At 34.1% G+C, this 27,966-nt stretch overlaps 1 protein-coding gene and 1 long non-coding RNA gene across 4 annotated transcripts in view; both read right to left on the bottom strand.

The window, feature by feature from the left end:
• Positions 1-44: 44 nt before the first annotated feature.
• LOC109617138 (uncharacterized) lies at positions 45-8,491 on the bottom strand. The gene is made up of 4 exons (XR_010710360.1): positions 8,345-8,491; positions 7,793-7,917; positions 3,301-3,446; positions 45-461 (listed from the first exon to the last, which is right to left on the bottom strand). It is a non-coding gene; the product is annotated as an uncharacterized lncRNA (long non-coding RNA).
• Positions 8,492-18,818: 10,327 nt separating this feature from the next.
• LOC105348540 (C-type lectin domain family 6 member A-like) overlaps positions 18,819-27,966 on the bottom strand; it is a 59,959-nt gene continuing 50,811 nt past the window's right edge. For 2 of the 3 annotated variants that reach the window (XM_066076709.1, XM_066076710.1), the window contains exons 3-4: positions 19,338-19,431; positions 18,825-19,073 (exon numbers count right to left, since the gene is read on the bottom strand). In XM_066076709.1, the coding sequence (XP_065932781.1) occupies positions 18,838-19,073; positions 19,338-19,431 (330 nt within the window). In that variant the 3' untranslated portion in view covers positions 18,825-18,837. Of the gene's footprint in view, positions 19,074-19,337; positions 19,432-19,527; positions 19,620-20,436; positions 20,564-27,966 lie in introns of those variants that run through there. The other variant, XM_034445165.2, reaches the window with a different exon arrangement.

Below are 27,966 nucleotides of genomic sequence, written 5' to 3'. Positions count from 1 at the left end.
CCCCTCTCACTCCCCCCTCTCATACTCCTCCACTCTCACTCTTTGTCCCCCAATCCCCACTTTCGGACTGCCCTCTTATTCACTCCCTTTCTCTTTAAAAAATAACAACAAACTAAAGAATTTTATTAATATAACTTCAAACGTGTAAATTTGTACCTTCAAGAAAAAGTTTCATCATAAGAAAGAATACTTGTTCTGTATTTTGTTCAAACAGAGGTTTTTTTTTCCTAAGCTCTATTGTCCATCTGCATATGTTCACAAATTAACCATGAAAACGATCATTTTGAACAAATATATCTTCAACAGCGGGTGTATATTTTTTTCCGAATTCAAACACACTTCATTCCGATACAAGCCGTTGATTTTCCAGTTTCATGACCTAGCTTCTTTATGATGAATCCTTTTTACAGATTATTCCTGATACTCCGCCGTAAATTCTAATGTCCAGTTGTCTTTGGTGGCTACAATTGTAAAGAACACATTTTATCAATTATATAGATTTCCATTGTTAACTACAGAGTTTTTGAGAGAATTAAATTCATTAAACTAACGCGCTCATCCATTTGGCTACACTGTAAGGTAACAAAATTAGTTAAGAAGACGATTTTAAAAATATATATTTAATTTTATTGTTTATTTCGAAAAACGATTAAAAAAATATATATTTAATTTTATTGTTTATTTCGATAGGAAGCACGTCAAAATATCGAGATGTCCAATACAACCTTAAAACAAGAGGCCCAGGGGCCACATCGCTTACCCAAGCAACAAAAGTCATAACTCTAATCGAATCAGCTTTACAGTATCAAGTTTCAGCTTTTTTAGCTGATTGCTATGAAGATTTTTCTCTATATCCTACCATGTATAAATTTGACATCCCCTATTAGGGCCCATCCTACCTCTGGGGACCTTGATTTAAACAAATATCATCTACACTACCGGAGGATACTTCTACACAAGTTTGAACTTTTCTTGCCCGATGAGGAGGAATATTTTTTAACTATTTTCCTATATATTACCATATAAACTTCATCACCCACTTAGTGGCCTCATTCTACCCCATGGGACCATGATTTGAACAAACCTAATTCTACAGTACCTTAGAATGCTTCAACACAAGTTTCAAACATTTCTGGCTGTTTAGAGTTTTAAAGGAAGACTTTAAAACATTTTCCCTTTCTTTTTCTCACAAAAAGTTAAGCTTCTCTGTCAAAATCGTTTTGGGAAGACGATTTATAAAGATTTTCTCTATACTTAAAATTGTTAAACTTCATTCCCCCCATTAAGTTAATGTCTAAGTTTATCAGTAAAAAATGGGAATGTCAGTACTTTTTTGACTTAGTAGTGTTTAAACAAAGAACTTTCGTGTTCGACATGGAATACCGAACCCGAAGTTAAAAACTGATTGACCGCGCCTATCTCTTTATTTTTATTTTCGTAAATTACGCAAATTTGAAATATAATTAGCCCATAATTTTTGCAATTCATATTTTCCTTTCCATAGGGATTATTTATTGAATTTGACTCAGTAGTTCTTGAGAAGAAGATTTTTTAAAAATGCACTCTCCCCTTTTTCTACAATATTAAGGTTTTCTCCGTTTTAAATAAAGATCGGTCTTTCATTTCTGCAATTTATAATCATCTTTCTATAGGGATGCTTTGTGCCAAGTTTGGTTGAAATTGGCAAAGTGGTTTTAGAGAAGAAGTTTAAAATGTGAAAAGTTTACAGACGGACGACGGACAAAATGTGATCAGAAAAGCTCACTTGAGCTTTCAGCTCAGGTGGGCAAAAAACCTCTAATTAAAAAAAATTATAATCTAAAACTTTACTTAGCTTGTACATCTGTGTCTTTACCGAAACACATTACGATCAGTTTCAGAACTTGTGTCCAATCCTAATTGTAAATTAGTACAATTAGTACAAATCAAATTAAGGATGACGTTTACTCAGAATGAAAAAAAAATCCACTTATGATAATTAAAAATCATTTGTTGTGTATTATAGACCTTTTAGTGTAGTGTTATTTTTCACTTTAAAAAAGTATGTCAATGGCCTACTTTTTGAGTTAATGGCCATTGAATATTTTTGGAAAATTAAAGGAAAGTCCCTTAAAATTTTACAATATGATTTAGATTTTCTTAATTGTAAAAATAATACAAATTGCTCAACACTTTTAAAATTGAAATACAGTTTTTGAATGGCAATGACACTAAATACATACAAAGCTTTAAGTTTTCGTTCACAATTATTAAAAATATTCCAGTCCGATTTTCCTCTATCACTTTTCAAATTCCTACCCATTTTTGATCCAATTTTACAAAAAATTGAATGATGATAATACAAAAACATTTACGGTATTAAACTACTTATATTGATTCTATTCTGTTGGCATATAATTTATATGAGGTCAATGATCAAAATTTTGAGATGTGGTGTCTTTTATCGCTTTTAAGCGTTTTTCAATATTTTTGAAATTCGTGCCTTACAATTAATTTAATGAATAAGTAAGGTAAAACTAACAGAAAACATGCAAAATTATGTAGACTAAAATAAAAAATCTTAACTTTTCATTTTAGAGTTCTGTCAAAAATGTTTAAGCGGAAAACAAAATCTGCAAAATATAGTCCGAATTTCCTCTGTTAGGCTAAAAGTATATATTTGTTTGAGCCTAATTCCATAATATAGAAGAAATATCGAATGTTATGTCAATAATAATTCATTTCACAAATACTTATTATGTTTAGAACAAATTTTACTCATGACATTGAACTTTATAACAATCCGAATTTGAGAACTCAAATCCTGAGTAAACAACACCCTTAAGAACATAGGTAATCACAAATTACAAAGCTCACCGAGACGAGGCATCACCTTTATGAGGTATCACCTTGATGAGACCACTTTTATCATATTATATGAAAATCATAGTTAACGAGGCTGGGGGTGGCTTCCATTTTAAAGCGTTTTTATCTCTATACAAAAAATTTAACCTGCTCCAAAAATCTTAACCTCCTCCAGCATCTGAAATTCATGGCCCAGATTCAGCATCGAAGTCTTTCAAGTCCATAAGTATGTCCAGACGCATCATCCATGCAAGTTTGGTGAAGATAGGACAAGTAATAACTTAGATACAGGACCTGCAACAAAAACCTTAACCAGGTCCGGACGCCGACGCCAATGGGTTTAGCATAAGCTCCTCCTGACTTCGTCTCGGTGAGCAAAAAATCGGCTAGAACGGAATTTGAAAATGAGCTCGGGACATTGTTTTGTATAAATATTTTTAAATAATAAACACTTACAAAAAATAAATGTACTTGTTGCAACACTTTGATGGTGCTGCTGTTGCTGTTGTTGCTGCTGATGCTGCTGATGATGATGAAGTCGACGAGGACGATGATGAAGGATTCATTTAAAAATCTTCCTTTTCTGTAGCAACATGGCTCATCTGGAGAAAACAAATAAGAAAATTATTTTCACAAAATCTTTACGAATATATTAGATAATTTTTTTTTGAATTTCATACTCCATACCCTCATGAAACACCAGAGAGAATCATCTTTTTACTCGATTAACTCTCCGGGTGAACTGATCAGTCTGTCAAACAATATTCTGAATTAGTTGTTCAAAGAGAAACAAATAGTTTTATTCTTCCATTTTTAGAGAAGTGATTTCATTTAATTTTTTTAATTTTTTTTTAATTAATTTATCTTTTTATCTATTTATTCATTCACTTAATTTTTTCCAATGTTATTCATTTTTATCTAAAATTATCATGATTCTTGTATGGATGAAATCGGATGCCTCATTCTTTTCATTAATCATAAACTGTGTTAGCACTTTTACGGATATTTAAATAAAGACAATATGGTAAAGTGATATTTTTGTTAATCAAACGTGTTATCAGGATTTTGCACTAATTTTGATTTTAAAGTTAGGTTTGTAACATTTTGATAAGGCCTACTGCCTTCAATGTGAACCAAAACACCAAATTATAAATGGATATGCAATACATCTACATGCGCTGATTCAGAATTTTTTTCGGGGGGGGGGGGGGGGGGGGCAAGCAAGGGATGATTGTGTTTGTCGAGGAAGAGGGGAGAGGGTTCCGAGGCATATAATCGATAATTTTTCTACATGTATGTGAAAATTATATTCACATACATATAGAAAAATTATCGAAAATATACCTCTAAACCCGACCCCCTCCCTCTAAATCTGCGCATGATGTAAATTTTCCCATTTTTATTATGGGCATTATTTTATTATTGAACACTACAAGTTTATGTTATCCGAAATCAATAATATAAACGAAGTGATTATATCTCCGAATTTTAATAATTACATGGATTTGATTTTGAATATTTTATAATTTTATTACGTTTTTGTAGATGCAATGTTTTTTTTTCGAGATTAAACAATATTGAAAAAACCCGTAAGTTAATTATAGATGATTTAACAAGTACCAAGTTTTGTTGATCGAATTTGCATTTAAGGGGCATTGTCACGATTTTGGTCAAATTCTATTTTTCTGGTTTTATTATTTACAATGCCTTAGGAATACATTTCTAATGATCAAATGACATTTGAGAGTCAGAAGTTAAGTTGCACAAGCAAGATACAGAGCTCACAATTCTTTGTCATGTAAACAAATCTCATGCCCTGTTTTTTGTTTATATAGGTTCAATATACATGTAAAAAATCTTTTTTGAGCAAATTTGTCTGTCTTCTTATCTATTTTAAGGATAAATAAACAGTTCCTAACGTTTAACACATTCATTTCAGGTCTAAAATTTGAATTTTCACTCTAATATTCAAAATGTAAACAAAAGCTTTGTTTACATTGCAAAGAATTGTAAGCTATGTAACTCGCATATAATTCAACAAATGACACAAAAATTTTGGCTGCCTATTAAAAATGCCTTACTCAGGAATTGTAAACATTAAAATCGGAAAAATAATGTTTGACCAAAATTGCGACCATGCCCCTTTAAACTGTAGATATTTAGTAAGAGTGAAAAGAAGTTTTATTACGTGTTTCATTAAAACAATGAACTGTTGACTTGATGCTAGTTTTACCGCCGCTTCGTTTAAATTTCGTGCAGTTGACGCCATGGTGTAAGGGATGCATTTAATCAAATGAATTTTAGAATTCTACAAATGATATGGCATGGGTGGATCCCGATTTTCTTTTCCAGGGGGGGGGGGGGGGGGGGGTAGTTCAAGGCCTATGTTTGGTAATTTTATTTTGTGAATTCAATAAGGATGGATTCTCAATATTTTGTTCACCCCCCCCCCCCTTTGCTTGGAGAGATCAAGAAATTGAAAAAATATTGTAGAGTTTTAGAAAAATTGTTAATTTTCAAAATCAAAACGCAACTGATCGGAATCAAACTGATCCCGAATCGAATGATAGTAGATGTAAAAAAAATATAACTGTCATTTTGAAAATAAGGATATTTAGTTGTAACATGAATGGGGTATGTTCATGAAGCTATCTTAGACTAAGATATGACTCAGATTTATCTTAGGACACATCTTAGTCATAAGAGAGTTTCTCGAAGCCGTCATAACTTACAACCTCTTAAAGATCATCCAATATAACTTTATGATATCCCAATAGCTGTCTTATCCTCAACAAACCCAACAGTTAACATGTAGATTATGAACCATCACATCTTAAAATAAGAGGGACTGATATACATTTATACAGCATATCATAGTACTTTGGGATATAAATTAGTACACAAACAATTGATTTAGATGTGTAAACGTGTATTTGAATGTTATCGGAAAATACAGCATTGATGGATTCACTGAATATATCCACCGCAATCTAATTAAAATTAGACTTGTAATTCCGCTCCTCAACTATACGCTATACAATCGTATAGCGTATCGTAGAGGAGCGGAATTACAAGTCTAATTTTAATTAGATTGATATCCACCGATGCATTTTACTTAGTTTTATTTTAGTCTTAAGTATAATGCAAACGATATATGGATAAATTATTTGTGGGAAATTTTACGGAGTGGGGGGGGGGGGGGGGGGGGTTACAAGGGATAATATTTGATTTGAATTCTATATATAAGATACACATTGCAAAAACTTGATTGTCATCTCATAGACTTGTAATTGAAAGTGGACGACAAACGAATGTACCAAAGGAAAGACGTTTTTGTAAATTTTGTTATGATATTGAAGATGAATTACATTTTATTTTTTGTTTTGATGAGTCGACAGTATAGAGAAATCGGATTTTCCGAGTAAAATATATAAATGTATACAAATGTACATATGTACATGTATTTGCATGTACACGCCATTTTCTACAGTTTTAACATATCAGATTCACGGGAAGAAGCGAAAGTTTCCACTACGCAGACACTACGCAAGTATGGTGATCAAAGGCTCTCTGATATCAAAAATGGACGATGAAATTAAAAAAAATATTTTATATGCACGCATTTTACTAAAATTATAAATTGTAATTGGTGATACAAAATCGAGCAAATAAAATAAATAATCGTCATTGGGGAATCAAATACCACATTAGAAATCTCTAAAAATGTAATTGCTTAATATTCAAGAGTGTTTGTGATATACATTTTACAATACTTTTTCTCATTATATTTAATTGATATTTTATCTTTTAAAAGAAAAGTTAATCTAAGATATGTTAATTTAGGATACATCTAAGATAGCTTCGGTTTTGATAACATATTGAGATATGTCTAAGATTGGTCATAAGATATGTCACATCTTAGAACATGTCTTAAGACAGATCTTAAGATACTTTCATGAACATGGCCAATGGTTTGTAATTTAACTGTCAACAATTTAAAAAACCCAATCGATTTTTTGGCTGCAAATACAGAAATATTATTGATTTTTAAGTAAAAAAAAAATCAGTTTGGATTGGGAACGGTAAAACTCTGTATTGACATTACTATATCTGATTAATGACATAAATATATCATTCATGCAGATTCATTCATTGAAAAAAAATACATCCGCAAATTATTTTTTTTTAATTAAGATAACCTAATTTTGACGTGATTCATAGCTCTATAGAAACTATATAACAGGACTGAACTCTACCCGATCCAGTTCAATCCATTTTTTCGATTGATCGACACTTTCAGCAATCTTTAAATAAATCACGGAGTGCACGAAATGACCATGATGATGATGTCAGACTTAAATTCCTATATAAGAATAATTGTTGAAAAAAAGATGTAAATATAAACAATAAAATGCTTTCTTTTGTAATTCATGCGGGCAAGGAAGGTAGCGATCAGTGCAGAAAAAAATGTTTTAATAAACTTTACAATGTCTTAAATTATTTGCAACCAAATAGATTTCCACTTTTTCATAAAAAATGCAAAAATAAATGGCAAAAATAAATAAAATTTAATACAATGTAAATAAATAAATAAAGTATAAAAATCAAGGAACATATATGTCCTTCTTTGAACAACAAAATCATGTTGCAGAAATAATACTTAAACGTTCCACAAAATGTAGCATTAATTCAACTTTTATAGTTATTAAGCCCCTCTATTGACATTTATCGAAAAGAATACCCGAACTTAGGTATCAGCTGCGAGTTCATTTTATACATGTACATGTTTGCTATGCGTTCAGTTTCAATAAATACAATGTATATAAAATTAATGGGTGTATAATAATCATGCAAGTACATGTAACATCGCTTTTGAAAGTGTGCGTGGGCCCTGCGGATGGGGGGGGGGGGGCAAAACTACCCTGACAACTAAAGCAATGTAACTTACCATTGAGACCCGAGTTGCATTGACATTGTCTTTCCTAAATGGAAAATACGCTGAATTGATCAGATTTTCCAGCTAGGTTCCTTCAATGTCACTTTCAGCACAGGCGGGAAAATAATTAGGATCTTCTACATGTAAAATGAAAGAAAATCTATTTCAATAAAAATGGTTCTTCTTTTCATTGAAAACGTTAAAGAGCACATTCATAGTAATGATTGATGCATGCACGGATCTAGAAGATGGTGTCAGGGGATCCGGAGACCCCCCCCCCACCCCCGAGATAATTCAAACCTATTACATTCACAGCTAGTTACCGGAAACCCCGGCAAATAAAATTATCCCTCGCACCCCCTCCCTATCTTTTTCATCAGCTCGTTAGCTTTGGCAAGTAAAATTTAGTTGTCACTTCCATGCAAACTGTTTCATAAATTCCAGAATAAATACGAATTCGAATAATACCTTTTTAGATAAAACCCGATTGACCGTTGAACATACATTTAAATAGCAAAAAAAAAATTTCTAAAAAGCAAGCATATAGTATATACATGTGTGTACCTATTCAATTTCGCCAGGATTTGAAACGAAGACAATTTTCTAAGCGGGAACCTGCTCTTGTATACAGTGTATGGTTAATTTACGTCCGCTGTCACCGAAGACTGCTCAGAACAATGCGTGGTCTTTGCTCTTGGTCACAGTGACGTCGACCGTGCAGTGAGCGATTGTCTTGGACACACTTCTTTGGCAATCAGCCTTGACCAAAGTGCGCGGATCTAGAAAATTTTATAAGGGGGGGGGGGCAGGGATAATTTTGTGTTTTGGGAAAAGGGGTCGATCCGAAAACTTTCTTTGGTAATATTACCATGAATTTTAAGGGGCAAACGTATTTCATATGAATGTATTTTTTTTCTTCAACTTTATTTTGGATTTTAAAAAAATAATTAGAGTCAACGATAATCCTCACTTTGGGTGTGGTGCTCTCATGATAATATACAGTTGGAAAGATTTGGGATTTTGTAAATTTTTATTAATAAACTATAACTGGAATGCAGTTGTCAGTGATCTCTTATACACATATCTTATTAAGATGGAAACACACCTCATCACAAAATGTCTGACATCTGATCGAAACAACATTTCGTTTTAAAAGCATTAATTCAACTTTTATAGTTATTAAGCCCCTCTATTGACATTTATCGAAAAGAATACCCGAACTTAGGTATCAGCTGCGAGTTCATTTTATACATGTACATGTTTGCTATGCGTTCAGTTTCAATAAATATATAAAATTAATGGGTGTATAATAATCATGCAAGTACATGTAACATCGCTTTTGAAAGTGTGCGTGGGCCCTGCGGATGGGGGGGGGGGCAAAACTACCCTGACAACTAAAGCAATGTAACTTACCATTGAGACCCGAGTTGCATTGACATTGTCTTTCCTAAATGGAAAATACGCTGAATTGATCAGATTTTCCAGCTAGGTTCCTTCAATGTCACTTTCAGCACAGGCGGGAAAATAATTAGGATCTTCTACATGTAAAATGAAAGAAAATCTATTTCAATAAAAATGGTTCTTCTTTTCATTGAAAACGTTAAAGAGCACATTCATAGTAATGATTGATGCATGCACGGATCTAGAAGATGGTGTCAGGGGATCCGGAGACCCCCCCCCCCCCCACCCCCGAGATAATTCAAACCTATTACATTCACAGCTTGTTACCGGAAACCCCGGCAAACAAAATTATCCCTCGCACCCCATCCCTATCTTTTTTCATCAGCTCATTAGCTTTTGCAAGTAAAATTTAGTTGTCACTTCCATGCAAACCGTTTCATAAATTCCAGAATAAATACCAATTCGAACCCTTTTTAGATAAAACCCGATTGACCGTTGAACATACACAACATTGTTAAAAAGCAAGCATATAGTAAGTACATGTATGTACCTTTTCAATTTCGCCAGGATTTAAAACGAAGACAATTTTCTAAGCGGGAACCTGCTTTTGTAAATTTTTATTAATAAACCATAACTGGAGTGCAGTTGTCAGTGATCTCATATACATCATGTCTTATCAAGATGGTATAACACATCATCACAAAATGTCCGACCTCTGATCGAAACAACATTTCGTTTTATCAAAATGATTTTATCAACACAATTTAACTTACTCCATAGCCAAGTGGAATAGGCCGCCCCCCCCCCCCTCCCGCCACTTTTTTGACACCCCCCCCCCCCACAATGGAATAGGATTTTCAGGATAAGTACAGCAACCCCCCCCCTTTTTAGTCCCCTACCGGTTTCACCGGAGGGGACTATAGCTTTCCTCTGCGTCCGTCAATCCGTCCGTCTGTCTGTCCCACTTCAGTTTTCCACACTTTTTTCTTTATGCCTTTGAGGAATGATATGAAATTTGCTGAACAGCTTCAAAATGTCAAACTACAGATCAAGTTTACACTTTTGTAGCGTCTGGTTGACATATTTTTGAGAAAATTAATTTTTTTTATGTTCCATTTTTTAATGTTCGGGTTCGTTATCGGGTTCGGTGTTTATTGAATAAACGAGGAAAGTATGTAGTCAGTAACAGGTTTAACTTTTTTAAAAAAGCTTACCGTCTTTAGAACAAACCCTAAACAGCACTTAGTTATCAAAGACAGATTAACTCTGTTTTATATAAATGTAACCTTCCTCTACATAGCATGGCGAGTGGATTTATCCAAACATTTTTGTGTCATGTGTCGTTTAAGCCTGCGTGTCTAAAATTGAGAACTGTGTACCCGAGCTTGTAAGCTGAGATCGACTATAAGGTGAAAGAGAACTTAGGTAGGATTGTAGACTCGTATTATTTTGATAAAATCAAAGTTATACCACTGCATTTATCTATCTAAGGTGCAAATAACTTTACCGATATTAGGCATACCGCATCAATTTTTTTTTTTACATTTTTGTATAAATATTTGAATAAACAATTCTAAAAGAAAAACAAATAATTTCAATAAATATTATAGAGAGTTACTTTCAACTAGTTGGACCTGAAAACCAAAGGCTGAATTTCATTCATAGCAATTTGTATTGCTTTTTCGTTTTCTCACTGTTTAAGATTTGAAATCTACGAAATTTGTTAAGTCGTACGTGAAAAAGATCATCAGAAAATTATCTCCCTTGCGCCGAACAGCATTTCAACCAATGAAATAAATGTAAATTTTCACATCATGTATTTTCAACCAATCACAAAGGAAAGGAAGTGCACAACCCGAAGACTGTAAATTATTTCAACTCTTTATACAGTCTTCCAAGGAAGACGGTAAAAAGATCATCAGAAAATTATCACCCTTGCGCCGAACAGTATTTCAACCAATGAAATAAATGTAAATATTCACATCATGTATTTTCAACCAATCACAAAGGAAAGGAAGTGCACATCCCGGAGACTGTAAATTATTTCAACTCTTTATACAGTCTTCCAAGGAAGACGGTAATAATATCGTGCTTATTTGTACCATTCCTTTTGTTGTTTGTAACAAACAAATAAGTTCTGTAAAATAGTGTCAAGCATTGGGTTGTAATTTTAATCGACAGGTTTTTTTGTATTATTATTAAATCGGGTTCATTAATATCGAATTGGTCTGTTTATTCGGGGTACAGAAGACGGTCAGAAATGATATTCTGCCTAACAGTGCATTGTATTCACAAATTTTTACCGGCAAATACTTAATGGACTTGGCGAAATTACATGAGATGAAATAAAGAGTATTATTTTACCCATTTTTTATTTCATTTCTATATCAAGTATGTAGTTTGAATATCCTTGGTTCTTTTTTGTCTGATTAAAGCATAACATCTCGTTTATAATAGTTTTGAAATAGATGTATGCTTCGAAGCTTTCATAGAATAACACAAACCGGTAGGGGACGTGTATTGCTTATGCAATACTCTCAGAATGCTTGTTTTGCTTGTCAATGATGAGTCCCCCCCCTTTCAAAAACGATGCAACATGTCTAACAGGGATTTCTGTTGTTATTTTTTTTTTTTACAGAATTGATTTTTATATATATTCATTTTTTTAATCCCCAAAATGCATATTTTTCGCTTATTTGACATATATACAGTTTAGTTATCATTATATCTTTCATAATCAAATACTATAGTAATTGAGTGAGTTTTTTTTTCAGGCATGTTATTCCATCTTAAACCTGTTTTGTTTAGTCAAAAATATACCTGTAAAAGACCAAGAAAGAGTAATTAAAATGGATGTATTTACATGTGTAACTGCGGTAATTAAATTACAATTTCTCAACTCATAAATGTTACGGGTAATGTTAAGTATAATACAAAATTCAAAAGAAAGTTATAACTTTGCCCCTAACTACTGCAAGAAAATAAAAAGCTGCGCAAAGTCATGATCACTCGAACTGTGCTAGGCCGCATTGCCTCGTAAATTTTCAAGCGGTCGCAGTTTCTAGCAACAGTGCTGCAAATCGAATTTGGGTTTAAGAAAACGGAATTAGGAATCAGTACTAGTATATCTTAGCATGGTATGATTCTTATCTGATTAGGATCTTTAATTATATTCCCTAACGAAAAAAGCAAAACAACCACAAAGTTTACATGTGACCTTTATTCATTTTTCGCATATATAACCACCATTATAATTATCGCAAAAAACATCATGAAATCTGTAGTGTTCGAGAGCGCACAAGTACATACAATCCTGTGGCTGACTGTCAACTCCATTAGGTTGGCCAGCGCCAAAAGCAAAATAGGACATTTTGGTCATGGTTCCGTTCTTTATCCATCTCCAATCCCCTCCTGGTTTTCTCCTGTTGATATTTCTTCCCCCAACAAAGAAGTGCAGACCTGTGTTGATGAAACTTAAGGCTTGTAAGCTTTTAAAGGCTGTAAACATGATCATATGGTAACAAAATAGTTGTACTCACCTACTACAATGACTACTACGAGTATAAACATCAAACACAATATAAAAATCATAATGTTATCTCAATATCTCTGATATCAAAAGCTAATTTTAGATAATATTTAGTAAGCTAGAGGAAAAAAGTTATTTATAGCAGCATAATGAGGAGCAGAATTTTGTGTATTCTTCAAACCTGAATTCATTTTCCTCAGTTTTTGTTTCATCAGCATGGCCTCTTCCAATGTCTCAAAGTTTGCGAGATAACCTCCGATGTTGATACAACGTGCCTTTGTATGAGGAAGATTGAATAATACATTAAACATATATTATGTTCAATGTATCAAGAATAATATTTCCGGTGTTGTAGAGCACTTTTCCCCCATAGTAACTTTACAGCTATATAGCCATTTTTCCGGGGGGAAAGATGGCTAGGGGGAAAAGGAACTAACACCTGACAAAGACTATAATAATTACTATCTACTTACCAACGCCTCATCTGCCCCTACTATGTCTCTGCTGATGTAGTAACAGTTATTTGCAAATTTGTGGAATGGAGGTTTAACAGGCTTCATCTAGAATATAAAACATTGGGTGATGCAGTGCTATCAGATTTTAGTGTCTTCACACGAGGCCGTTAATATAAATACATGTAGTTGTATGATAAGTTGTATAACATCCCGTCCAATGAGACAGACTCGCAAAAATGTGTACGATTCGTGGAAGAAGACGCCTTTTTATGTAAAATTTAATATATCCACTTACCGTACAGGTAATATAAATGAAAATTTTGTACAACTGAGTTTTCAAGACAGTAGAATAACGAAAAGGACAGGGCTCATTGGGTTTTATTGGCAATGATATGAATTTGTCATAGCGTCGAAAAATAATTTCTGAATTCTGATTAAATCTCTTATCATATGAATTTTAAGAAGATTTGTTTTTAATTAACATTCTTTAATGTATTGTTGCGTTTCATTAAATTACAATGCATCAAACATAACCTGACTTACTTGTATTTTGGTTGTCTGAGCAAACTGAAAAGTATACAACACAACACAAACAGAAAACGTAGAATCCGAGATTCATGGTGCTCGTCCACTGTCCTTGTGATTTGTCATCAGATATACACCTTTATTTATGCATGTTTGAAATGAAAAAAATGTATGTCATATAAGATGGCTGTAGTTGATAACACGCAATATAATCATTCTATAAGTATAGGTAGTTTTTGGTCTATAAGATTCCTTTGATTTGAGGCAAATCGCACCTGTTTGTCAAAAAATATTAAACTAAATATATACATGCTTCTTTATTTGAAAATTTGTCTGACGAAAGATGTTTATCAAATTTATCTTTGTGACATTTTGTCTGTAAATCATGTTACGTTGAAGTATTTTAAACCACAAAAAATTATGAACTCGATTTTTTATGTGCCTTAATAGCAGTAAATCGGGAGATAATTGATTTTTATTTTAGATATTATAAACACTAAACCTCACGTTTTGTTCTAATTTCAACTCGTTCCTTTTAGCGTTAATCAATATTCGGGATAAATAACTCCAAAACTTTGACTTTGAACAGACATTTTTAAGTGTGTAATCGCCAAGACTTGAGTCAATCGTAAATCATCTACCAAAGGGAAAAAATACTTCCGGTCCTTGATTGTTTACTTCGTTTTTATCTGTTTGCTCTACTGGCAAAGAATTATGTTGTTATAAATTCTTAACCCTGTAGACCACTTGGTAATGACGCTGTGATCCAAGTTTGTAAGAATCCAATCGAAGCTGCCTGGGTCCCCACCGTGACATATTAATCGTTTTGGATGCAATTGACGAGTTCGGATTTTTAATATATTTCCATTTGATTTTTGAATTAATCACCACCTTCATTTTTGGGGGGGAGTTGATTTTAATCAACTCTCCTATGCAGTTACTCTGGCAAACCGAAAGTGAAACAGTGTTTGGACCTAAGCACAAATCATCACCGCTGACAAAGCATACTTCTTGAAAATAATAGAAAATTCAAAGTAATGTATGCTGAAGCATTGTTTTTCAAGGAAACTTATCAATTAAGACTTTGAAAATAGTCAGATTTTATATAATACGAAACAACTAAGATATTTTTAAAGTCTCATGTATTCCTACGCCAGAGTTTATATAGCCTCGTTCAACCAAACGCTCGACTGTCTCCGTAAATCTCCGACAAGCAGAGAGGCTCTCTTGCTTGTCGAAGATTAACGGAGACAGTCGAGCGTCTGGTTGAACGAGACTAGAGTTTGATATCAATAGTGCTTGGATCCATAAAATGTTTAGAATTGCTTCGATTACTTATACATAATATGAAATCTGTCTTTAAATTTTACACAACGTGATTCAAATGGGGTTTCTTGAAATTCTTGTCGGAAAAGTCTAAAAATCATATACTAAAAAAGTGCGTAATTCAAATACAGACTAGAAACTATTTACCATGCAAGATAAGTTGATTTTAAATAAAATAATAATCGATAAAATCAACTCCCGTCAGTACTTCAGTACTTTGATTTCAGACAGCATCAAATAATTATTGGGGGGGGGGGGTATGATGTACATAAGAGTTAAATGTGCACGTGCACAAAAATTGTACCTCAATTTCCCCTTATCAAAATTACTTTATTCAACGATTTTTACTAAAATATATAAGTATATTTATAGAAGTATGGTCGAAAAAGAGGTAATTATTAATTTTGTAAAAAAGGTAGATTTGATGTAATTTACGTTTTTGTACATGCATAAAATTATGTTTGATTTTGTATTTCAAAAAAACGTAATTTTATTACAAGTCCATACCCCCAAAAAGGCTGTTGAAATAAATCAATTTACCAAAAAAAAAATATCGGAGAAAAAACATTCATTTAATTTTTTTTTTCAGTATACACTGACGTAATTATTATTACAGTAAAAAAAGCAACTTTACATTTTACATAGGAAACACGAAATTAGAATATGCATCAGTTTATAAATACCTCGGAGTGTTATTTAACTAAAACAGAGACTTTAAAAATAATGCCGAAAATCTTTCTAAATCTGGAGGACGAGCTCTTGGTTCCTTAATATCCAAAATCCACAGCTTGAAGGACATTGGGTTCACTACGTTTGAAAAATTATTTTATAGCTGTGTCGCCCCGGTAATAGATTACTGCAGCGGAGTATGGGGATACCAAAACTTCCATTCACTGGACCAAGTGCAGGACCGAGCAGCAAGATATTTCCTGGGAACACATCGTTTAGCACCATTACTAGCCGTACGAGGAGAAACCGGATGGGCCCCTGCTAGCTCCAGACACAAATCTAATATGGTCCGCCTTTGGAACAAATTTCAGACAATGGACAACAACAGGACGGCAAAACAAGTTTTCATCTGGGATCAATGCCTTAACAACGAAAGGGGATGGAACTGCCAACTAAAAGCTGTGCTAAATTCCGTGAACATGTCAAATATCTATACTAACGCAATATGCTGTGACGTCCAACTTTTTATCCAAAACCAACACTCGACATCAGAAAACATTTGGTTCGCAAATCTTCAAAACTCTCCCAAACTCAGAACTTACCGTCTCCTAAAGCAAAATTTCTCAACAGAAAATTATCTTCTCATGAACATTCCAAAAAATCAAAGATCTGCCCTAGCTCAGCTCCGATGTGGAATTCTCCCTTTACGTGTTGAAACTGGACGCTTTCGAAATGAACCTTTAACTGACAGACTCTGTGTTTTTTGTAATTTAAATGAAATTGAAAATGAAATTCACTTCATCCTAAAATGTACATTATATAATGATTTACGAAATTTACTTATTAGAAATACCACTGGCTAAACAAATTATGAAGAATTTGAATTATTCAGAACTTTAGTATGCAATGCTCTCAATTTATTATTAATGCTCTAAAACTAAGACAATCAAAATTTTCACGTTGACATTTAAATATGTAATTTATATAACCAGTGACATATAGGTCCGATGGGCCGGGTGCTATTATCTTGTATTATTGTTTCACTGTATTATTGTAACATGCAAAATGCACATGTCACTATAATAAATGATTTACTTACTTACTTACTTATTATTTTTTTGTATTGAAATGATTTATAACACCCACCCCTCCCCCCCCCCCCTTTTAGGAGGTCATGTCAAGAGTAATCAATTTTTACAATAAGACCATATAGAAATTCGTTGAAATGCGCTAAATTTTCAAAATTTTAAAATATTTATGTGCTAGGATTTTTTTCTTTCAAATACATGAAAACTATTGTAAAATGTCACAAAATGATGAAATTTATGGCATATTGTGCTAAATAATAGCTTAAAAATTTAATTTTAAAAGAAATAATGCCATTTAATCTGCTTACATATTTCTTTTTATGTTTTGTTATTGGAATTTTAAATTAAAAATCCATGGTCCTTTCAAATGAATGAACAAGTCATGCCCTTTTTTCTTCGGCTTAATACATAACAAGACGAAATCCCGCGCAAGCGCAGAAATTAACACTCTACACATTAATATAATTTTTTTTTGTTACTAGATAAATTCTGAATATATTTATCACTTTTAACATTCATTTGTTGATTACCGGGTATTTTTCCGTGTCCTGTTTACAACAAGTATGTGAGTAAAAAGGTAAATGAAATATATACAGGTTAGTCAGTATTAATTTTGTAAAACGTCAGCTTAATGACATGTATACAGTGAGGAGCGGACACTTGTCCAATAAAATGATAAATATCGCCATTAAAATCTATTGACTTGTTGTGTATATACAGTTGTGTACATATCATAAGAAATATGTTACATGTACATGTAGTGTTTTACGAAATAACAAAAACTAATAGTCATATTTTGACTATACATGCGATCTTATTTAAGATTAGAAGAGCTTTATTAAAAAAAAAAAAACCTCGATGACAGTTGATTTCAAGATCTTTAAATTGAAATTCATTGTTTATCTTATCATTTATTGCGTGTAAATTTATATCGTCCATTCACTAGGGGAATTTGATCGGCAAAAGTACTAGAGTAGTATGTAATAAAGAATGAGAATTAAATAAGAAATGAAAATTATGAATAAAAAAAATAGTAAGATGTTTATAAGAATAACAACTAGCCGAAAATCAAGACAACGATAAAGAAAACTAAAGAAGTAATGGAATAAAGTCAGGGCAATATTTTTCATAACAATTTTAAATCGATTAGAAATATTCAATGACTTCAATTCAAGTACATGTATAGAAATAAAAACTTAAGTGGCTTAATTGTTAAAACTATCTACAGATCGCTCGATCAAAACAAAAATTAAAGTAAAACAGTTCTCTTAATCTATCGTAATAATTACATTTATCTAAATTTAAGTACTAATTATAACAGACAAGTCAAAATTAAAACAACCATTCGCTTCCCGGTTTTCAATTAGTGCACGTTTTACGCAACGTATCAAAAACGGAGGAAATGAGGGTTCTGATTTGAATCAGACTGAATTTTTTTTAATATATCATATAGATAAAGAAAGAAAAAAAATAACCACCTTGCTGAAGTAGATCGGGCAAAAACTAAACAAATTATATCGAGAAAAATCAAAGCGTTCAGGCCACGCCTACCTCTTTAATAAAGCGCGCAAACCGTTCACAAAGCGTGCAGCTATTTTTTTTTTAGCAAAAGTGTACCGTGCAAGAAGCGAACCGTTCCGTTCACAAAACGAGCCGTACCGTTCACAAAACGAAACATACCGTTCACAAATCGAACCGTTCAAAAAACGTATCAAACCGAACCGTGCAATTTTCAGGGTCTGTAGTTTGATACATTGCACCCACTACTAAAGGAAAGTAAAAAGCTGCGCAAAGTCATGCTCACTCGAACTGAGCTCGGTCTTGTTAATTTTTACTTTGCTGTATTAGCAAAGCAATTACAGTTGAACTTACAGCTGAACAGCGATGAAACTCGAATTTACGTAGAAGAGAACAGAACTGAGAATCAGTGCTAGTAATACAGAGCACATGATAGTTACCTTCCAATTTAACAACTAAGAACTTTGATTTTTTCCTAAATTTCTAACAAACAAAAAAAAAACCCAAAAAGAAAACAACAACCACAGTTTAAATGCGACACTTTATTCATTTCTCGCATATATAGCCGCCCTTATGTATATCGCATGGAATGTCATAGAATCTGTGGTAATCGAAAGGGTTAAAAAACATGCAATCTTGTGGCTGACTGTCAATTCCATCGGGTTCGCCACCGCCAAAAGCAAAATAAGACATTTTGGTCATAGCTCCATTCTTTATCCACCTCCAATCTCCACCTGGTTGTCTCCTGTTGATATTTCTTCCACCAACAAAGAAGTGGAGACCTGTGTAGTTGAAAGAAGGATTGTTAGCTTTTAAAATGTGTAAATATGATCATATAGTTCAATATACATGTAATTACTAGTATACTAAACACCTGCAATGAATTATTAGAGTATATCAAACACAATAAAAATCATAATGTTGGTTCAATCTCTCAGATATCAAAAACTAATTTTAGATAACATCAAGTAAACTGAGAATCACAGTGTATGTTATTATATATAAAACACAGCATAATGCGTAGAAATTGATGGTTTATTTCCAACCTGAATTCATTTCCTTCAGGTTTTGTTTCATCAGCATGGCCTCTTCCAATGTCTCAAAGTTGGCGAGGTAACCTCCGATGTTGATACAACGTGCCTTTGGATAAAGCAGAGAGTAAATATTACAATAAACACACGATAGTATAAATGATAACTTTTCCGTGACAAATACTAGATGTAGAATGATACTTACAAATGCTTCGTCTTCTCCTACTAGATCTCTGCTGATGAAGTAACAACTACTGGCATTTGTCAATTTTTCGAATGGACGTTCACAGGCTTCATCTAGAAATATTGATTATTGGGAGATGTTAGTACCAGATTTTAGTGTCTCTTTACGTAGCTTCATCAGCTTAATTGTTAACATGAATAGTGGTATGATAAAATTACATTACATAATTCCAATTTAGTCCAAATAAGTCCAATTTATAATTAAATGTTTACAATCCATTGAAGAAGGCGCCTTTTTGAGTAAAGTTTGATATATATTAGTTTGGAGATTATATTAGGCCATTGCACATGTACAATTGAGTTTTGTCGGAAGGATACGACTCAATTGCTTTTATGGGCAATATTGACCCTGTTTAAGAATATAATTTTGCCATGAAGTGTAATTATTGCTTATAAGTTATGATTAAATCTCTTATGTAAATTTTCAGAGGACTTTTTTTAATAAACATAATTTAATGAATATTTGCGTTTCATTTCCTGACAATCACGACGACGACATGTTTTATTGTTATACTTTCATGTTAAATACTGAAATCTGATTGGTTAAGACGCACTTAGCAACGGGCAACATTACAAATTGTTACATGCGCGAAAATTATGCGCGCACGGTTCGCTGTAGAATTCACGTTATTCCTATATAAAAGCAGTAAAATTTTCTTAAAAATTAAGACATTCAGTATAACAAAATAAATAGTGCCTGTTTGGGAGGATAACAGTGGAAATTGACACCCCTCGAAAACCATTGTCAACCTCTGCTTCGCGTCGGTTGACAATGGTTTTCTCGGGGTGCCAATTTCAACTGTTACCCTCCCAAACAAGCACTATTTATATAATATTATACAAATGCATAATCAAACAATACTTCACTTACTTGTACATGTGTTTTGGCACCATGAGATGCAAACGATACAACAGGAGCAGAGAACGTAGAATCCGAGATGCATGTACATGGCGCTCGCCTACCGTCCTTGTGATTTTTCATCAGAAAGAAACCTTTATTTATACATGTTTGAAAGGAAAAGTATGTATATTATATTACATTAAAACTTGTTTAATCCGGAAGAGGTTAGTTTGGCAAAATATCAGTGGAATACACAACATCCTGTTTTGAGGACGTTGCTTAAATTGATTCAATATTGAATTACTTTTTAAATATTTCAAGGACGTAGCATGGGGGGGGGGGGGGGCACTTTTTCTCGCAGGAAGTTTTTGTCTTTCTTTTTTTTTTTTTTTTTTTTTGCATTTCAAGATTTTTTCGAGGAGTCTGCCCACCCCACAACTTTAAACAAGAGGCCCATGGGCCACATCGCTTCACAACAGTTCCATGTAACATTCTATTTCATAGCTATTTTAAACTTTGAACCTCTTTCATGGGCCCCAGTATTGGTCGGTGTTTTATGGTTGGCTTTAACAATGCAAATTAGAATCTACACAATCTTATGATGCTTGTAATCTCACAAGCTGTAGTTTTGTAGTTCTCGAAAAGAAAATTTTAGAAACATTTTCAATAATATATCATAATTTCTATTTGAAACTTTGAACCCCTCTTGGGGCCCCAGTATTAGTCTGGTGGTCACAGCTATATTGATTTAGAAACTACATTATTTAAGGATGCTTGCATGGTAATTTCACAAACTTAAGCATTGTAGTCCTTGAGAAGAAGATTTTTAAATATTTTTTCTATATATGTAAAACTCTGAACCCCCACCTAAGGTCCCATTTTTGTCCGAGGGTCACAATTTTTTTCACTATATATACAAGCTTTTGTGTGAACATTGGCATCTCTGGTGCAGTGGTTCTTGAAGGTTTTTTAACATTTTTTCTACGTAATTCTATGTTGAACTTTGAACCCCGCCTGGGGCCTCAGGTTTGGTCCGAGGATCTATATAAACAAGCTTTTATATAAATATTGGCATTTCTGGTGCAGTGGTACTTAAGGAAAAGATTTTAAAACAATTTTTCCTACGTAATTCTATGTTAAACGTTAAACCTCGCCTGGGGTCCTAGGTTTGGTCCAAAGGTCACGATTTTTACAATTTAAAATCCTCAACATATATACAAGCTAACTATTGGTATTTCTGGCGCAGTGGTTCTTGAGAGGAAGATTTTTAAAGACACACACTCTATGCTCACTGTTTCGCGATTATCTCCCTTTTAAAAAGGGTTACGCCCTCTTTTTAACAATTTAGAATTCACTTACAATGCTTTGTACCAAGTTTCGTTAAATTTGGCCCAGTGGTTTTAGAGAAGAAGTAAAAAATGTGAAAAGTTTATAGACGGACAGACGAACGGACGACGGACAACGGACGACAGGTGATCAGAAAAGCTCACTTGAACCTTCGGTTCAGGTCAGCTAAAAACGAGGCTACGTGCCTGATTTTAAGGTACCTCACTACACTTAAACTTTAAGACACTATGTCAAAAGGTGGCGATTTAAGGTACCTCACTACACTTAAACTTTTTAAGACACTACGTCACACGTTGGCGATTTAAATGTTTTATTAAACTATTTATATCGTTCGATTGGGTTGTATATTGTCGTAGCTCAGTGGTTAAAGTAATAGGCTTCTGAACTGCAGATCATGAGAACGAATCCACTTGGAGCTTTTGTTCGTGTTAACTGAATTAAATTTTTGAAAATGTAATTTTTCATCTAAAATTCCACATTTTTTGCATATTTCTTATCCATCATGATATCTATCATGATCAAGTAAATTTCAGCTGGTTAGAGAAAATATCACACGGTGTAGTGAACCACCTTAAATATTTTGTTATACTGTTTGTATCAAGTTCGGCTGTATATCGTCAAACCTTAGTGATTATAGTATTGGGTTTGTGAACCGTAGATCATGGGTTCGAATCCGCCTGGGGCTTTAATTTGGTTCATGTTTACTGAATTAAATTTTTGAATATATAATTTTATCGCAAGTTGCACATGTTTTCGCCCATTTTGTATATATATTTACCGAATCCATCTTGCTACTACCATATTCAAGTACTAATTTTCTGCTGATCTGAGAAACTAATTAAATGTGCAGTGAGCCACCTTAATATATTAGATGAATGTTCGCAACCAAAATCTTTGAATACTTAAATCAAATCTAAATATGCATGTTTGAATAACATAAATATTTGAGCAGTTTAATAGTAATAGTGAATAATTTACTTTTTTTCAAATTGAAGTCTTATGCCCGTTTTTTTAGGATCTTCTCGTCTGTGAATTTTATTTTCGATTCCAGATGCAGTTAGTCTTGATTGTGAACATTTACAAATAAATCAATTTTTATAAGATATTTTAGGACCTTTAATTATTACGGCACCAAATTTCATTTTCCACCCACTGACAAATTTCACAGTCGTCGTTGAATAGTGATTCTCTTGAACTAAACGGTCATTTTCTGGGTATTGCCTTAGTGGAAATGAATAAACACACCAGTATACAGATTGAGTTTAACCAGTTTTGCATTTAATTGAACGTGGTTTAAATTAATAGCACTGTATGAAAAATTGTTCCTTATTTGCACAGTAATGATCCCGCACGAGGCCTCCTGAAATCCTCTCACTAAATATAGGAAGTCGGTTCAAAACATCGCGGTCGGTTTCCAGAAGAGGCATGATCCGGATCGCACAACATTTAATTAACCAGTAATTTCGCCGTATAAGACAACATCAGGATTCAACAAGGTTTAATGTAAATGGTGTAAGTTGATGACATGCAGTATATTAGTTTTGCCATTCCAATTTATTTCTATATCTAGTGTCCACCCTGTCATATTATAAGAAATAATCTATGTACGACTTGATTTGTTTATTGAGCAAGCGCAGATTAAAGTTTAGAAAAAGTTAGAAATGGCGTTATTTGTAATGTACTAAAATCTGCTAGCATCCGTGGCTCATCCTACCATAACATGGTGTCGGAATTATAGTTTTACATAGTAAAATAATCGCAGAATGGATCTAGCAGGTATTCCGCAACCGCAGATGCAATGGGACGCATCAAACCCACTCGAGGCGTGGAAGAAATTCAGACAACACTTTGAACTCATTTTTGAAGGACCTCTCGCTGAAAAAGAGGAGAAGCAGAAGATTCGATATTTACTTCTATGGGCAGGAGAAAAAAGCCGAGATGTTTACAATACTTGGACCCTCAGCGAATATGAAGGTAAATCGCTAGAAGTACATTTCAAGAAATTTCAAGAATACGTACAGCCCAAGCATAATCCAGTTTTTTCGAGATATATTTTCAATAACGAGACACAAGGTGTACGACCAGTGGAGCAATATATTACCCGCTTGCGTCTGCTAGCTAAAGACTGTGCATTTGGTAGAGCAGAAGATGAAATGATTAGAGATCGCCTTGTATTTGGCACAAACTCAGCTAAGGTGAGAGAGAGAGACTGATCAACGAAGGGACACAACTCACACTGGAGAAAGCAATCCAAATTGCTCAGAATTTCGAATACTCGCAGCAGCAGCTGAAGACAATGGGGCCACCTGGAACAGATAATTCTACCATTCCGAAGGATGGCAATGCAGTGATTCGTGGCAGACCTTATTCCAGGGGACGCGGCCGAAGAAACATTCGCGCTCACAGATCTACAGTAACGTTGCGTAGGAGAGGAACTTCTCATAGAGGACGAGATGATCACCGGGGACAAGACAACGCGCACGCGCATCAAGATAAGTGTCAGAACTGTGGTTTCAACCATCACAAAGATGCCCGATGTCCCGCAAAAGGAAAGCAGTGTACTAAATGCCGACGATGGAATCATTTCTCAAAAGTGTGCAAAAGTGTTTGTGAAATTCAAGAATATAGTGGTGCAGATGAATATGATGATGTGTGTCAATCATTTGAAAATGTTGATGTAGATGATGATGTAGATAATCATTATGATGGTTTCTTTATTGATTGTATTGCAAAATCATGTACAAGTGTCACAAATAGTGAAGCATTTGATGAAGTGAATGTTTTGCATGCAGGGTCAAACAGCACTGTAAATTGTAAACTAGACCCAGGTTCACAAGTAAATGTACTCCCCATCAGTGTATATAGACGTGTGCAAGTGTCATGCCCTCTCCGTCCGGCTCAAAATCTCTTTGGGTATGGGGGTTCCCCACTTAAGTCAGTAGGTGCTTGCAGTCTAGATATTGATTGCAAGGGTCAAAGGGTACAGACAGATTTTCATGTCATTGATCCACAGGGGAAAAAGGCTCCGCCTATCTTGGGGTTACCATCATGTTTAAACCTAGGACTTGTAAAACTAGTTGACTCGGTTAATCTGACCTCACCTTCCAAGTCCCTTTGATAAAGATCAAGTACTTGCCGAATACCGAGATATATTTACAGGCATAGGTCTGTTCCCAGGTGAAGTTAAAATTGAAGTTGACCCAACTATACAACCAGTTATTCACCCACCCCGTAGGGTCCCGCACGTCATATCTAAAAAACTTAAGGTAGAATTGGATAGGATGGAAAAGGTCAGGGTAATTAAAAGGTCAAAGAACCAACCCAATGGGTTAATCCCTGGTTATTGCTGAAAAACCTAACAGAACACTTAGAATTTGTTTAGACCCACGAGATCTAAATAAGGCTATTTGTCGCCCACACTACCCCATGAGAACTCTCAATGATGTTCTTCCACAGCTCTCTAAAGCAAAGAACTTTACGAAACTAGATGCTCGTAGTGGCTATTGGACATTGAAACTCACAGAGTCCAGCATGTTGACCACTTTCAATACCCCTTATGGCCTTTAACAAGGTCAAGTCCATTCTTACAATGTCTCCAGGACCTATTCTTTCATATTCTGACCCCAGTAAAGATGTAGTGTTGCAAGTAGATGCTTCAAAGTATGGTCTAGGAGCTACATTATTGCAGGATGGCAAACCTGTTTGTTATGCATCAAAAGCACTGACTCCTAGTGAAGTAAATTAAGCTCAGATAGAGAAAGGGATGTATGCTATTGTATTTGGGTGTAGTTATTTTCACCAGTACATTTATAGTGGAGATGTGACAGTTCAAACTGATCACAAACCTTTGGTATCGATTATGCAAAAACCCATTCACTCAGCACCAGCTAGGTTACAGCGTATTATATTACGGCTTCAAAGGTATTCTATTCACCTTACACATGTTCCTGGTAAGAAAATTCCAGTAGCTGACACTTTGTCTCGTAAATACTTACCCGATACATGTCCATCTATATCTGATGATCTTGAAGCCCAAGTTCACATGATATCTAGCACAATACCCATGAGTGACACATGTCTTGACAGAATCAGGTCAGAAACTGTTCAAGATTCTCAGTTAGCTACCTTAATGAGTACTATCCTTAATGGTTGGCCAGAGCACATGGCTCAGTGTCCACTCTCTGTAAGAGATTTCTGGAATTTTAGAGATGATTCGTCTGTTATAGATCCGTTAGTCATTAAAGGGAATCGAATTGTCATTCCAAGTTCAATGCAATATGAGATGTTGCAGAAACTTCACACAGGTCACCCAGGGGTAGAGAGAACCCTTAGACGGGCCCGAGACTCTATGTTTTGGCCTGGTATATCACAACAGGTACGTGATATGATTTTTACTTGCACTACATGCCTAACCCACCGCAACTCAAAACCTAAGGAACCTTTGAACATGACAGAAGTACCTGAATACCCATGGCAAGTTGTTTCCTTTGATCTTTTCGCATGGGAAGATCAGGATTTTCTTGTAGTCGTAGATTATTACAGTAGATATTTTGAAATCTTTAAACTTCAAAACCCAACTAGTCAGAGTGTTATCTCTAAGCTACAAGAATCATTCTCTAGAAATGGTATTCCAGAGAAAGTAGTATCAGATAATGGGCCACATTTCTCTAGTCATGAATTTAGGGATTTTGCCCTCCAGTGGAACTTTAACCACAGAACTTATAGTCCCAGATATCCCCAGTCTAATGGACTCGCCGAACGAACTGTCCAAACTGCCAAACGTCTGTTGACAAAGTCTAAGAAAGATGGACACAACTTATTTATGTCCCTCCTTGCTTATTGTTCAACACCCCTCAGTATTGGTTTTTCACCATCTCAATTACTCATGTCTAGAAGGTTACGATCAGACTTGTCTATGCACCCCTCCTTGTTAAAACCTCATGTCCATGACCAGTTTGATGTCAAACACTCCATGATAAGTGATAAGATGAAATCAAAACAAAATTATGACAAGAGATCAAAATTATCACCACCTTTGGATAAGGGAGATAGTGTTAGAGTTCAGTTAAATTCCAAGACATGGACCCCAGCAATTGTCTTAGAACCTCACAATGATAGATCATATATTGTTAAAACACACAATGGCTCTGTCTATAGGAGAAATAGAAGACAAATCTTTAGGTCCAGGGAAAAGGCAGAAAGTGATATTGAAACCCCTAACCTATCAATAATATCCCCACAGCCTATTACTCAACCTGAACCAAAGCCTGAGACATTTGACCCAGACATTGTCCAACCCATGTCTACTACATCTAACACATTAGGTGACCAGCCCAACCTTGCCTCCCCTAAACCAGTACAAAATGACAAGCCATATGTTACCAGATCAGGCAGGATTGTTAAACCAAAACAAATACTGAATCTTTGAATGCTCTGTTGTCTTTAATTTGAAATTATATATAACATAAGTCATTATATTAACAATGATGAAATGTAATTTAGACGTTTGATACAATCTACTGTCAATATATTTACAAACCAACATGTGACATTTTGGCTTTTCAGTTAATTGTCATTATTTGTGTACCATGTGATTAATACATCAAATTTATTGTATAATTAAAGTTCATTTTCAATTTCTTTGAAAAAGGGAGATGTCATATTATAAGAAATAATCTATGTACGACTTGATTTGTTTACTGAGCATGCACAGATTAAAGTTTAGAAAAAGTTAGAAATGGCGTTACTTGTTATGTACTAAAATCTGCTAGCATCCGTGGCTCATCCTACCATAACACACCCAATCGACGAAAACCTATTTTTCAATAAGAGAAGAGACTTACAACAACCGAGAAACACACATTATTATTTGTACATCAATGAAATCTATATAATCAACGATGACAGAGTCCTTTTACTCCTTCAAAACTCAAAGCATCGTAAAATATAAAGCAAGAACAAACAAAGATATAATTTCATATGCCATCGCTAGTATTATGAATATCATTGGCACAAATTGGCATAATAAATAGACTAGTCAATAAAAAGGCATTTGATTTACATAAAAACGAAAGAAAATAGCGTGTTCATCTGCGTTCGAAAGCCTTGGCGAATAAAATGGTATACAATTGCAAATAAAACAATAAAGACATTAAAGTCTCATATAAACACAAAATCTTGGATAAGGAGGAGGGGTGGGTGGTGGTTAGTGCG

This window comes from Magallana gigas, chromosome 2 (genome assembly GCF_963853765.1).
Source record: "Magallana gigas chromosome 2, xbMagGiga1.1, whole genome shotgun sequence".
NCBI classification, from domain to species: Eukaryota; Metazoa; Mollusca; class Bivalvia; order Ostreida; family Ostreidae; genus Magallana; species Magallana gigas.
Note: the sequence above shows the minus strand (reverse complement) of the source record. Positions and strands in the feature narration are given on the sequence as shown.